The sequence below is a fragment of the Microtus oregoni genome, unplaced genomic scaffold (genome assembly GCF_018167655.1).
Source record: "Microtus oregoni isolate MIOR12 unplaced genomic scaffold, Mior012 000092F_ref0000046, whole genome shotgun sequence".
Classification (NCBI taxonomy): domain Eukaryota; kingdom Metazoa; phylum Chordata; class Mammalia; order Rodentia; family Cricetidae; genus Microtus; species Microtus oregoni.
Window position 1 is genome coordinate 147,492 of NW_024544604.1, and position 14,679 is coordinate 162,170.

The 14,679-nt window shown below is 44.3% G+C and overlaps 1 protein-coding gene across 1 annotated transcript; it reads left to right on the top strand.

The window, feature by feature from the left end:
- Window positions 1-236: 236 nt before the first annotated feature.
- On the top strand, window positions 237-14,425 carry LOC121442680 (glyoxalase domain-containing protein 5-like). Its single transcript, XM_041644292.1, has 4 exons — window positions 237-318; window positions 2,634-2,771; window positions 12,543-12,698; window positions 14,103-14,425. Exons 1-4 carry the CDS (start codon window positions 292-294, stop codon window positions 14,226-14,228), a joined length of 447 nt encoding a protein of 148 aa, XP_041500226.1. The 5' UTR covers window positions 237-291; the 3' UTR covers window positions 14,229-14,425.
- Window positions 14,426-14,679: the final 254 nt, after the last annotated feature.

The window sequence follows — 14,679 nt, forward strand, 5'->3', positions numbered from 1 at the left end:
TCTCAAGAGGAAGCCTTTATATTTGTGCTGTTACTTTCAAGGCCTTCGGGGTTGGTTTAGCTTTTGCAGTGCCTGGAATGGAACCCAGGGACTCTTCAGAAGCACACTGTCCCCCCACTGAGCTACACCCTGAGTTTTAAATTAGAGTCTTGATGCTTTGCACCTCCTGCCTCTGTCCCCACCCAATGTCCTCAGCCAGCACCTCCCATTCCTGCCCCTTGATCTCCAGGCACAGAGCCAGCCCCAGCCCCAACCTACCTGCCAGGTAGCACTGTCTGCTCTCCAGTCAGGATGTCAGGTCCAACGTCCGAGACTCAGGTGAGTGTGGGGGCCCTGGAGGCTTTGGGCATGGGTGTTGGCGAGGCTTGGGGTACCCAACCTGGGTCTGCTGACTTGCTTCTCTTCTCAGGAACACTTTTGTGGTCTTCCCATCCTTTCACCAGCTTCCCTGGGCCTCCTCTCTCAAAGATCATCAGAGGGCAGCAGAGGCCCAGCTTAGGCCCATGGAGTCCAGTCATGTGTGGCATACTTGAGCGAGCCTAGGCTGAGGGCTGGCTGCTCTCTAGGGGTTGTTCAACTGGGGGTCAGTTCAGTCTCAGACTTGTGGAGATAGCCCAAGCTGTCCTCCAGGGAATGCTCTGGGGCTGTCCTGATAGAGCAAGAGAAGGCCCCGGAAACCTTGACCTTGAAGCCTGTCAGAAGTTCCTGAGAGCCAGAAGGAAACCTTGAAGAGGACAGACCAAAGGAGGGAAGGTGTGGTGTTCAGGGAATTGACTACTAAGTCGGCCACCACCACCACAGTTGCTTCTGAAGCGGTGCTGAGCGGGAGCCAGGCATAGACTGGAAAAGAAGAAACTAAAAGTCAGTTACCAAAGCGCCCAAGTCAAGAAGCTGGGAAACGAAACACAGCTTTTCTTAAACCATAAAAAACACAGGAGGAGGGAAAAAGATAAGAGCAGAGCTAGGTAAAGAGAAATAAACATTCAATAAAGATCGGCAATGTCCAAGGCTGGTTCTTCAAACAGATTCAGAAAATACTAGTAATTTCTGTTTACACCCTAGAAATTAGAAGAAAAACATAAATTAGTGATATCAGGAACAAAACAGGGCGCTCATACAAATTCTACAGACATTTTAAAAGGGTGAATAAGACATTTTGGATTTTTTTTTTTTAAAAAATCACGTGTATGTTAGTACATACCCACGGAGGCCAGAAGAGGGCACCAAATCCCCTGACTTGGGGTTCCAAGCATTTGTGAGCTCTTTGGGAGAGCAGTAAGCGCTCAAGCCAAGTCACTGCTCAGATCCCAAGTAGGATTGAAAAAAATAAAACAAAATATACGGCTTTCTCTTCAGTGGGGCCTAAGTGGCAGCAATTTACTTCTTTGGTTAGTTGGTTGGTTTTGAGTTTTGTTTTTTTTTGGGGGGGGCGGGGGGAGGGTCCAGACAGGGTTTCTCTGTGTAGTAGCTCTGGCTGTCCTGGAACTCGCTCTGTAGACCAGGCTGGCCTCTAACTCACAGAGATCCTCCTGCCTCTGCCTCCCAAGTGCTGGGATTAAAGGCATGCGCCACCACCCAGCTGGTTTGGGTTTTTGAGACAGTTTCAGAACTGACTCTGTAAACACACACATTCCCAGAAACTTTTCTTTAAAAAAAATAATAATAACTTGTTTTTGTGTATGCATGTTTTGCTTGTATGTATTCATGTGTACTATGTGTGTGAGTGACTGGGGAGGCCAGAAAGGGTGTTAGAGCCCTTGCTACTAAGTTACAGACAGTAGCTACTAAGTTAGTGCCACCCTGTGGGAGCTGGAAACCAACCAGGTCCAGTAAATAACCTTAACTTTGCTGGGCCATTTCTCTAGCCCCCTCTTTCTGTGATTTTGTTTCATTTTTGAGACGTGGTCTCTGGGCAGTCCCTAGTTGACCTTTAATCTGTGACTTCAGCCTCAGCTTCCCAAGGGCTGAGGTTACAGGTGTATAGCAGCACCCTGGGCTTCAGACACCTTTAGTTCATCTCAGACACTCCTTTTTGTGGGGGCCAAAAGAAGACATCAGAGTCCCTGGAACCACAGACACAGCTGCCAGCCACCATGTGGGTGCTGGGAATCGAACCCAAGTCCTTTGCAAGAGCAGCCAGTGTTCTTAACCACTGAATCATCTCTGCAATCCTACCCACCCCAGGTTCCTCCTTGCCATGCCCCCAACAATTAGAGCTGCAGTTCAGGAAGGGAGGAAGCGAGGGGAAATTGGCTACTGGAGGCTTTGATGGCCTGGTCTGAATCTTGTAACATCTTCAAAAAGAAATTCCAACTTGGGGAAAACAAGGGCATGTTTGTGTCAATTTCAACTTCCCTAGTCTTCACCTTTGCCCTTCTAGTAGGAAACAAAGAAGAAAACAGGGAAGCGGTGACATGTGGCGTCTTGTATGACTCCATACAGGAGCAATGGACTTTACAGAGATTTTCTGCAGGAGTTTTCTCTTGAAATGCGGGCGGGCGAGAGGGATCACAGTGTTTGGGGAGGTGATGGGAAACGAGTAGAAGAAAACAAGAACTGTCTCGTGGCATTTTGGCTTTATCTGAGTTTGGGTGGGTTTTTTATTTGTTTTTGGTTTTTTTTTTATATTTTAGTTACAGAGGAACAGCAGCCAGACCCCTTCCCCGGGTCTTATCCATAGACTTGACCATGTTGTGATGACCGTAAGGAGCATTGAAGACACTATCACGTTCTATTCCAAGATCCTGGGCATGGAGGTCACTACCTTCAAGGTAATTGTGTCCCCATATTTAAAACTTCAAGTCTGTTAAAATGTGTGTATGTGTGTGTATGCACCCGTGCATATGCAGGTGAAGTGTGTGTGTGTGTGTGTGTCCGTCCTGTGCAGGTACAGGTTAGGCCGGAGGTCTAACTTAGCTAGACCAGATGGCTACCAACCCCAGGGAGACTGCTGTTTCGGCCTCCTGAGATAATGGGTGTGTACTGCCCCCCCTGGCTTTTTTTTAAAACATAGATGCTGAGGATCCAAACTCGGGTGCTAAGGCTTGTGTAGCAAGCATTTTGCTGAGTCATCTCCCTAGCTTCCTCCATTAAAATTGTTAACATTTTTTTATAATTAATTTTGTGCACATTGTTGTGATGGTGTCAGACCACTAGGAACTGAGATACAGACGGTTGTGAGGGGCCATGTGGGTGCTAGGAATGTTTCCTCTGGACTGGCAGCCAGTGCTCTTAACCGCTGAGCCATTTCTCCAGCCCCAAAATTTGCTAACATTTTACGGCAGGCGATGAAGCTCAGTTAGTAGAACACCTTATACACACAAAAGCCTTGGGTCAGTCCCCAGTACCACATAAACCAAGTATGGTTCTGCACATAGTAATCCTAGCTGGAGAGACTGAAGAGGTGGATGCAGGAGAATGAAATCTAAGATCATCCTTGGCTACTAAGCAAGTGTGGGACCAGCCTAGGATACATGAAATGCTGTCTTTTTTTTTTTTTTGAGACACAGTTTCTCCAGGTAGCCCTGGCTGTCCTGGTGAGATACTATCTTAAAATAACTGATAATACTTTATTTTTTTTTTTTTTTTATTTTTTTTTTTTTGGTTTTTCGAGACAGGGTTTCTCTGTGGCTGTGGAGCCTGTCCTGGAACTAGCTCTGTAGACCAGGCTGGTCTCGAACTCACAGAGATCCGCCTGCCTCTGCCTCCCGAGTCTGATAATACTTTAAACGTAGCTTACGGCTGAGGGTACAGCTCTGTGATCATTTGCCTAGCATGCATTAAACCCAGATAGCAATCCTAAGCCCTGCCAAAGAAATTTTTTTAAAGATAAAACATAGCTTAAGTCCAAACCCCTAAACACAGGGAAAAATGAGAACTATGAGAGAAAAGGTAAGAGATTGCAAACTACGATATTTGGAAAGAGGGTAAAGAAATGGAAGGGGGAAACTTTGAAAGACATAAAGCAAGAGGCTTTGTTAGTTCGAGGTCCCTGGTCTCAAAAAAAAAAAAAGTGCAAAAGAACTTTGCAACCTTTATATACAAAGAGTTAACTGTGTGCCCAGCCCAGGGACACTCAGATATGCGCTGTGGGAATTACAGAACATCCCTCTGAAAAAGTCCATCTTAAGACTTTGCCAAGAGATTAAAAAGTAGTTCATCTACAAAAGAAAAAGAAACATGCAAATGTCAGAATTCTTGAGTCACACCAGAGGCCAGAAAACAATAGGACTATACTCTTAAGACTCTGGGAAAAGCACTCCCACCCCGCCTCCCATTCTGCCTCAGCATCTCTCCATGTGGTCCCTACTCCCAGAACAAAAGCTGTTCCCAGCCTTAATCAGAGAAGCCTCTCCCTACAAAGAAAGTCGATGAATACAGACACTCAGGCTGCCTAAGATGCAGAGAATAGCAAGGGTTTTGGACCCAGCCCTACACAAGATATTCCAGCCACCCCATCTCAGGCTCAGGAACATTGTGAAAAAGGGGATAGCAAATATGTAAGAGCCAGGAGATAGGGTGAAGGGCTATGGAATTCCATTCTATAGACTCTATACAATTAGTGCAATTATTAACTCACAACTGTAGTTACCTGGGCCCATACAAGACTGACCCTATTAACAGGAAGTAGAGGAAGGGGGAGGGATTCGTGGGGCCCTACCTGCTACCTCTGAACTATTGGCTACTGATAGACTCTGGGGGGAAGGGACCATTGTCTTTAATTGTGTACCCACTGCTGAGCCCACCAGGCTCCAAATGGATAGCTCTAAAGCCATGATTATAGAGACACCCTGGTTAATCTCAGTGGGGCGCTAAACAAAGCGGTCATGAAAGTGCAGGAGCGATTTGTAAAGAGGAGGAGGGACTGAAGGGGTGGCAGGGAGGTAGGGGGGAGAGTGGTTGGTATGCATTGTGAAATGGAAATTGTCTAAACACAAATGTAATTAATTGAAAAATGATTCTGGGGGGAAAAATGCAACCTGAAAGTCTGTGTCCAGCTGAACGGCAAATCAAAGGTCAGTGTAGAACAAAGCATTGTTAGCACAAAGACCTGAGGGGCTGGAGGTGCAGCTCAGTTAGCAGAGGACTTACCCAGCATGCAAGAGTCTAGGTGTCACTCCCAGCACTGCAATACACAAAGAAAATGAGTCATTAAGGGCTGACAAGATGGCTCAGTGGATAAAAATATCTGTTGCCAAGTCTGAGGTCCTGAGTTAGGTTTCTGGAACTCACATGTCTGCATGGAGAAAGGAGAAAACCAATTCTGAAGAACTGACTTTTGACCTCCACATACATGCCCCCCCACACTCTCTCTCTCTCACACACACACAGAGAGAGAGAGAGAGAGAGAGAGAGAGAGAGAGAGAGAAACATACACATACAATCTAGCTATCCATCATTTTTACAGTAAAAGCAGTGGGGAGCAATGGAGAAAGATACCGGATGTCTTCCTCTGCCCCCTACCTTCCCAAAGATAAATTCAGCTAGCTCGGAAAAATAAATACATGGAAGTTGAGATGGAGTTGGTTCTCAAGAAGAAAACCCCATATATCTGGAAAAAAGTCAAGTAAGCTTGGATTAAGGAAAAGAGTTCCAGGGAAGAGATGTAAGGGAAAGGAGGTTTCCACAGATTTAACACTATCTTGAGAATATGGAACAACTTCAAAATTATAAAGGCAGAGAAAGAAAGAAAAACCTTATGAAGATGTCCTGCAACAGACGAAGAGATATATCTGCTATGCCCAGATCAGGGGTTACAGCGTTAACGAGAAATAAGGCCTTGAGCAGGTTCTCACTGGTGTAGTCTATCGTCTATTGTCACTCCTGATAGTGTACATGCCCTGTTCTGTTGTTTGTTTTTGCTTTTTTTTTTTGAGACAGGGCTTCTCTGTGTAGCCCTGGCTATTTTATAAGTCGCTTTGTAGACCAGGCTGGCCTCGAACTCACAGAGAGTGCTGGGATTAAAGGTGTGTGCCACCACTGCCCAGCTTTGTTGTTTTGTTTTAAATCAAATATTTTTTACACTACTTCTTGTAGGGACAGGAGAGAGAGGGGGGCAGAGAGAGAGATGGGGGAGGAGAGAGAGAGAGAGAGAGAGAGAGAGAGAGAGAGAGAGAGAGTGTCAAGCTATAAGAAGCCTGGAAAATCTTAGGTATATCACTAAGTGAAAAGAAGCCAATCTAAAAAAGGTGAGTATTGCAGCATTCAATATAATGTTCAAGCAAAGACAAAACGATGAAGACAAAATGACAGGTGGGTGCCGGGCATTAAAGGGTGAGAGGGCTGAACAGAGCATGAGGAATTTTAGGACCTTGACACTGTCCAAGCCCACAGAGTGATAGGAGTGCCCTGGGAAAGGAACAGTGGGTTGATTGATGATCTGTCGAATGGAGTTACAGGAATGGCAACGCTTGTGTCCCACTGCTGGGATGCTGACAGCGGTGCAATAGTACCCCAGTCCCAGGGATGAAGAAAGAGCATGAAATCGTCCAAGAAATAGCAAGTGCTGAACTTTGTGGAAATCTAGGCGTGTGGGAAATCTTTGTGCCTTCTTCACAGTTTTGCTGTGAACGTTAAACTTCTCTAAAAATTAGTATAAAAACTTAAAAAGGTCATGAAGTGGCAGATTGTAAATTTCCTAAAAATTTAAAAAGTTTATTTTATGTGCATTGGTGTGAGAGTGTTGGATCCTCAGACCATAAAAAATTTAAATCTTTTTTTTTTTTTTGATTTTCGAGACAGGGTTTCTCTGTAGCTTTTTGGTTCCTGTCCTGGAACTAGCTCTTGTAGACCAGGCTGGCCTCGAACTCACAAAGATCCGCCTGCCTCTGCCTCCTGAGTGCTGGGATTAAAGGCGTGCGCCACCACCGCCCGGCAACATAAAAAATTTAAATCGAAAGGGGACACCATGCAGAAAAGAGTATTATGCCAAAGCAGGTTGGATGTTCTTCAGGTCCTAAAAAAAGAACATGGAGTAAAAAATTGAAAACAAACAAAAAACTACAGCATAATGCCACTTAAAATGCCAATAGCAACAACAGATCTTTTACAACCAAGAAGATGCACGCAAAACACATTATGGTTTGGGGCATATACTATTAAAGTCTGTTTTATTGCATAAAGAGCAAATAGAGGCAGCTTATTTGAATAAAGACCCAACCAATGATTCAATGAGAAAAAATATCATGGTATCTAAGGTGGGGATAGGAATAGAGAGGATAGAAAAAAGGAGAAAAATGCATCAATAAAACAAGACTGGCTTTGCATGGATCAGTGATAAATATAATGCCTCCATTGCCCATACTTAGACATGCTGAAGTGAACTGTCAGAGCATCTAAGGTCGAGAAAAACTTGTAAGCTTTCAGGATGAAAGGTGGCTGGCTGTATTACCAACTGAAGAGTACAAACCAAGGGACTGGGGAAGACAGCTCAGCAGCTAAGAGCACTTGCCGAATAGCCATGAGGACTGAGTTCAAATCCCCAGCACATGCGTCAAAAGTCCAGCATGGTTGCATACATGTTTATAATCCCAGGGCTGTGAAGCATGTGTGTGGAGTCAGGAGAAATGCTGGGGCTTGCTGAGTGCCAGACTAGCTTGAAGTTCAGAGGCTGCCTTCAGGAAATAAGTAGAGTGTGATAGCACAGACCAGCTGACCACCTTTGGCCCCTGTACACGTTTACACATACACCACACACATACACACTCACATGTGAATGCACACACACACATCTTTGGCCCCTGTACATACATGTATATACATATACCACACACACACACACACACACTAAAACTGTAACATATAAAATAAAAAGGATGAAGACAATTAACATCATTTTCATTTATTTAGTATTTATTTGGAGGTAGAGGGAGATTGAGACCTGATTTCTTCTTCTTCTTTTTTTTTTTTTTTTTTGATTTTTCGAGACAGGGTTTCTCCATAGTTTTTGGTTCTTGTCCTGGAACTAGCTCTTGTAGACCAGGCCGGCCTCAAATTCACAGAGATCCTCCTGCCTCTGCCTCCCCGAGTGCTGGGATTAAAGGCGTGCTCCACCACTGCCTGGTGAGACCTGATTTCACTATGTAGCTCTGGCTGTCCTGGAACTTACTCTGTTCACAGAGATCTACCTGCCTCTGCCTTCCAAGAGCTGGTATTAAAGGTGTGCCACCCCACACCTGGTTAAAAAAAAAGAGTTCTTGGAAAAGAAGACACTTCTGCACTGCTGGTAGGAATGCAAGCTGGTAGAACCCCTTTGGATGTCAGTGTGGCAATTTCTCAGAAAATTAGGAAACAACCTTCCTCAAGATCCAGCAATACCACTGTTGGGTATATATCCAAAGAATGCTCAATTGTGCCACAAGGACATGTGCTCAGCTATGTTCATAGCAGTTCTGTTTGCCATAACCAGAGCCTGGAAACAACCTAAATGTCCCTTGATTGAAGAATGGATAAAAAAAATGTGGTACATTTACATAATGGAGTACCACACATCAGAAAAAAATAACGACATCTTGAATTTTGCAGGAAAATGGATGGAGCTAGAAAACATTATTTTGAGTGAGGTAACCTAGACTCAGAAAGACAATTATCACATGTACTCACTCATAGGTGGTTTTTAAACATAAAGCAAAGAAAACCAGCCTACAAATCACAATTCCAGAGAACTTAGACAACAGTGCAGACACTAAGAGAGACTTACATAGATCTAATCTACATGGGAAGTAGAAAGTAGAAAAAGACAAGATCTCCTGAGTAAATTGGGAGCATGGGGACCTTGGGAGAGGGTTGAAGGGGAGGGGAGCAGAGAAAGATGTAGTGCTCAATAAATATCAATAAAAAATACCAAAAAAGTTCTTTTTTATGAGTGTTTTGCACATTGTGTGCACTGCCCACAGAGGTCAGAAACAGTCGTTGGATCCCCTATAACTGGAGTTATAGATGGTTGTGAGCCACCATGTGGAAGCTGGGAACTGAACCCAGGTCCTCTGCTAGAGTAGCAAGTACTGTTAGCCAGTGAGTATCTCTGCAGTCCCCAATATCAGCAACACCAGATCCAGGGAAGATAATCAGCAATGCATTTATCTTTCTTTCTTTTTAGTCTTTTAAAACAGAATTTCTCTGTGTAACATCTCTGGCTGTCCTGGAACTCACTCTGTAGACCAGGCTGGCTTTGAACTAACTCACAGAGATCTGCCTGCCTCTGCCTCCTGAGTGCTGGGATTAAAGGCGGTCTTAACAGTCTAGAAAATGGAATCTGGGGTATCATGCCTGCTAGGTGAGTGCTGCATCACAGGGAACCCCCCAGTCTGGGAGCAGATATGTAAAAGGCTTTGAGCAAACAGCTTTTACAGAACTGTACACTGGGCCAAACTGTCCTTTGCTGTAGGAGTGCAATGGAGTCTCAATTGCGGGGATGAAGAAAGAGATCATGAAATCATAACAGAAATGGCAAGTGCTAAGGGGTATAAAGAAGGAAGAGACAGGAGATGACAAGGTGACAGTGGTTATTTATAAAAAGTAAGCATTATTCCCTAGCATCTGAAAAAATATATACGGAATCAGCTATTTATTTTTGGTTTTTTGAGACAGGGTTTCTCTGTGAAGCCCTGGCTGTCCTGGAACTCACTCTGTAGACCAGGCTGGCCTTGAACTCACAGAGATCCGCCTGTTTCTGCCTCCCGAGTGTTGCAGTTGAAGGGGTGCGCCACCACCGCCTGGCTGGAATCAGTTGTTTAAACCAAAGCCAGCAGAGGAACTAAAATTACGATAGATGATTACTGGGGGAAGTAATACTATTGAGCTAAACTTTCCATGGCAGAGAGAGGACAAAATTCACCAAGGTGATAAATCAAGAAACAGGTAGTGGCTACAGTGATGGCTCAGCAATTAAGAGCACTGCTGCTCTTGCAGAGGATCTGGGCTCAGTTTTTAGCACCCACATGGCAGCTCACAATCATAAATAACTCCATTTCCAGGGAACCCAACATCTTCTGATCTCCATGGGTACGAAGCATGCATGTGGTACGCATATATACATGTAGACAAAACACCTACACATATAAAAAATATATCTTTAAAAAAAGAATATGCATCAATTATGGACTGTTTGGAGGGGCAAAGGAGAGAACTACCATGGACTAAATGAGACAGTTGTCTTTTTCTCTCAATTGAACAAGCAGTCAGATGAAAGTGTCATTAGGAGGAAATGAATAGGCACAAAGCACTGGCTCAGTGGGCAGGGAGATTCCTAGAAACCCCACCAGCAACCACTCCCTGCTGAGCACATCTCAGAAGGTCTCCCTCACACAATGGCCTCTTAGCCAGGAATGCGGGGAACAGAAGTGAGGTTTGTTTGCTTGGTTCCTTTTGATTTTGTTTTGTTTTTGAGCAAGGGAGCACAAGGTTAAGTCAGACTTTATCCTCCTGACTAGAGGTCCTAAATGCTGGGATTATAAGTATGTCACCACTCCTGACTTAAGATGGACTTGTTTTTAGAAAGCTTGGGAACAAACCAATGACCGTACAGAAATTTGAGTTGTTCTTATAAGGAAAAATAATAAAAGGGTGGGGAAGATATGCAGTAGATTGAAGCAGGATTACTTTGTTTCAGGCTAATCTAGGCAACATAATAAGATCCCAAAGAAAGGAAAGAGATACAAAGACAGAGAGACAGGAAGGGAGGAAGGGAGGGAGAGAGAGAGAGAGAGAGAGGAGGGAGAGGGAGGGAGGAAGGAAGGAAGAGAGAGAGGGAAGGAAGGAGGAAGAAACCCTGGGTAGACAAAATGCTATCTCTGCCATGGATTTTTTTTCCCAAGACACAGTTTATCTGTAACCCTGGCTGTCCTGGAACTCACTCTGTAGACCTAGCTGGCCTTGAACTCACAGAGATTCGCCTGTCTCTGCCTCCCTGAGTGCTGTGATTAAAGGCCACCACTGCCCAGCCCATGCGTGGGTTTTAAACACTTGGCGAAATGGACATTCTAACAAGAAACACACAAGGCTGCCCACCCATGGAGCACTCACTAAGAGCAGATGCCTGAAACAAACGCGGTGAGGCACACTTGCAAGACCAACATCAGGAGCATAAGGCAGGAAAATAATGAATTTTGAGAGTGTGAGGCCAGGCTACATAGTAAGATGCTGTCTCAGGAAAAGAAAAAGAATAAGAAAAAGAAAAAGAAGTTGGGAGTTCTGGTATAGCAGTTAAGAGAGCTTGCTATTCCTCTAGTGGACCCAGATTCCAGCTACAGCTCTCACACTGGGAACACACACCTGCCTGTCACTCCAGTTCCAGGAGGTACTTGACATCTTCTGGCCTTTGTGAGTGCTGCACACACGTGTACACACATACACTTAGACATATGCACACATTCAACAAATAAATAAATCTTAAAAACAAAAAAAAACATAAAAAGAAAAGCTGGCCATAATGGTGATGTAAGCACATGGAGTTGGGGGCAAGAGGATCAGGAGGGGCCAGGCAGTGGTGGCACATACCTTTAATCCCAGTACTTGGGAGGCAGAGGCTGGTGGATCTCTGAGAGGCCAGCCTGGTCTACAGAGTGAGTTTCAAGATAGCTAGGGCTACACAGAAAAACCCTGTATCGAAAAGCTAAAAAGAAAAAAAAAGGAGGATAAGGAGTTTAAAGCCAGCCCTTGATTCATAGTGGGTTCAAGACCAGCCTGGACCACAGGAGATTTTTGTCCCTGAAGAAAATGGTGGTGAACGTGGTGTGTGGTTTGGTAAGGAGGTTAAATGTAAGGCACTCACCAGCAAGCCTGACTACTTGAACTAGTTTGATCCTTGGAACCAGCATTGTGGAAGGAGAGAATGGGTCCTAAAAGTTGCCCTCTGGCTTCAGCACACAGCATCCACCTCCACACAAATAAGTGTGCAAATATTACTGGGCACTGTTGTCAACAAGTACACTTTGAGACTTCTGTGTAGTCCTAGATGACCTGGGACTTGTTCTGTAGACCAGGCTGGCTCGCAATTCATAGAGATCTGCCAGTTTCTGCCTTCAAAGTGCTGGGATTAAAGGTATGTCCCACTGTGAGTTCGAGACCAGCCTGGTCTACAAGAGCTAGTTCCAGGACAGGCTCCAAAACCACAGAGAAACCCTGTCTCAAAAAACCAAAATAATAATAATAATAATAATAATAATAATAATAATAATAATAAAGGTATGTCCCACCACACCTAGCCAAAAAAAAAATTTAAGAAAAATTTAAACACTGTTGGGCTGGAGAGATGGCTTGGAGATTAAAAGCACTGGCTGCTCAATCTCAAAGATTGGATGGTTCAGGTCCTAGGACTCAAATAACAAGCCAGGCATTTCACAAATACCTTGAACTCCAGCCCTGAGGAATCAGAACCTTCTTTTGGCCTCTGCGTGTGCACACAGGCATGCACAGACACTAATTTGCAGTATGCTAGATGGATCAAGGGTCATTGTGTAGCAGCCCTTTCTCCTTATTTTTTGCAGTAAGTTCAAACTCATCTTGGCAGCTCAGTTCTACACTGTTTTCTCGCTCCTAAACAGGGAGACCGGAAGGCATTGTGTTTTGGAGATCAAAAATTTAACTTACATGAGGTGGGAAAGGAATTTGAACCCAAAGCAGCTCACCCAATTCCGGGCTCCCTGGATCTTTGTCTGATCTCAGAAGCACCTTTGAAGGAGGTGATCCGACGCCTCAAGGTAAGTGCAATGCCATTCGCATAAACCAAGTCCAACCTTAACAAAAAAGAGGAACAGGAGGGGATTTGGGATGGGGGGGAATCGGGGACTGGGAGGGGAGGATGGAGGTAGATACTGCCAAGACAAAATTGTGACCCAAAGAGATAAGTCTTTCTCAAACCTCAGACACAAGAGATCCCATCGCATCCATGTCCTGCCTGTGCAGTTATCTACTTGCTCCTTTGATTGATGTCAATGTCACAGAACCAAAATTAATTAGAAAGAGATACTACAACTCAATGAACATTCATACACTTAGAATAAGCATTCAGAACAGTGGAGCTTTATATTACATTTTACATACAGGTCAGTATTGAATATAGTTTATACACTTACCCACCAAACAAAATTCAATATAGAATTAGAAGCAGAAAAACAACTGGGTCTGGTTAATTTTGGTGTTTGAAGTTTTGTTTATTTGCAAGACTTTTTTTTCAGAGACAGGGTTTCTCTGTAGCTTTTTGGTTCCTGTCCTGGAACTAGCTCTTGTAGCCCAGGCTGGCCTCGAACTCATAGAGATCCACCTGTCTCTGCCTTTCGAGGATTAAGGGCGTACACCAGCACTGCCTGGCTTGCAAGACTTTTAATATAGTAAATTATATAAAATTTAAAGAAGAATATGTGTAAATAATGTTCTGACATACTCAGTCTTTTGTCATGTCAAGTTTAAGTAAGAAAAGCTACATTAAAATTTGATCAGAGCCAGGTTATGGTGGCACACACCTTTAATCCCAGCACTTAGGAGGCCAAGGCAGGTGGATTTCTGTGAGTTCGAGGCCAGCCTGGCTTACAGAGCAACTTCCAGGACAGCCAGGGCTGTAACACAGAGAAACCCTGTCTCGAAAAACCAAACCAAACCAAACAAACAAACATTTTATCTTGTCATAAAGAGAAAGCAATTAAAACCAACAGTAACCGGTCTGGGAACATAGCTTGGTGGTAGAATGCTTGCTGGTCCCACAGGAAGCTGTGGGTTCAATTTCCAGCGCTGTTTAGAAAAAAAAAAACCAATGAATACAGACTTTCATTCAGGTACTGCACTTAAATTCTTGCTTACTGATACTACTGTCACCCCCAATTTATGAATTGAGGAAATTGAGGTTCAAGGCAATTACATAGTCTGCCCAAGGCCATATATCTTGAGTAGAATGAGGGAGGGAAAATGCCAGTAGATGGGGTCAGAAACCAGGCATTCTGGACACTATTAGGAATTAAACTCTGGCTATGGTTGTAGCGTGTGTAAGTTCAACCCCTAGAGCACTGGGGCAGGGAAGGAAGAAGACGGGATTCTTAAGGAATTCCTTAAGTTTTGGTCTCACGTATCTGTGACACATGACTTTGGTCTTTTCTGCACACTCTATTCAGGCTTTCGATATCCCCATTGAGGAGGGCCCAGTCCCCAGAACAGGAGCAAAAGGGCCAATTATGTCCATCTACTTCCGCGATCCTGACAGAAATCTCATTGAGGTGTCCAACTATGTCACCTCATGATTGACACCGACCTTCCTTCATTCTGTTCCACAAGATGTCATCTTATCCCTCATTTCCTGCAAATCCCAGAGACCTCCAAGAACTGAGAAGGTTGGCACATCACCGATCCTGCAAAGGAGACCTAAGACAGGTTTATGTCCAAACTTTTGTGTATAGAGCGCCTCCACCTAAAGCTACTCCAATAAATGATTACTCTCTCCACATAAGTGCGTCATTCTCGGTCCTGCATCTGGAGGCTTGTCTAGGGCATGAGTTCTCTGAGGTTTTTGGAGGGCTGGGCTAGAGTTTGGTGTCCTTCTGAGATTCAAGGCCCATGACAGATTTCTGCTTGTCAGTGATCCATCATCCCTCTCCCAGCTTTTTAATCCATCCCATTTCTCTAGCTGCTTCCTGGTGTTTCCTTCACCCCATGAGCCTCATTGAGCTTCAGGATCTCTACAGTTCCTATCAG

Bases quoted from the DNA above. Each gene is read 5' to 3' on its own strand.
- LOC121442680 (XM_041644292.1), top strand. From the start codon at position 292: ATGTCAGGTCCAACGTCCGAGACTCAG. The intron at 319-2,633 runs GTGAGTGTGGGG...TTTATATTTTAG, and splicing joins GTCCAACGTCCGAGACTCAG to TTACAGAGGAACAGCAGCCA. The intron at 2,772-12,542 runs GTAATTGTGTCC...GCTCCTAAACAG, and splicing joins TGGAGGTCACTACCTTCAAG to GGAGACCGGAAGGCATTGTG.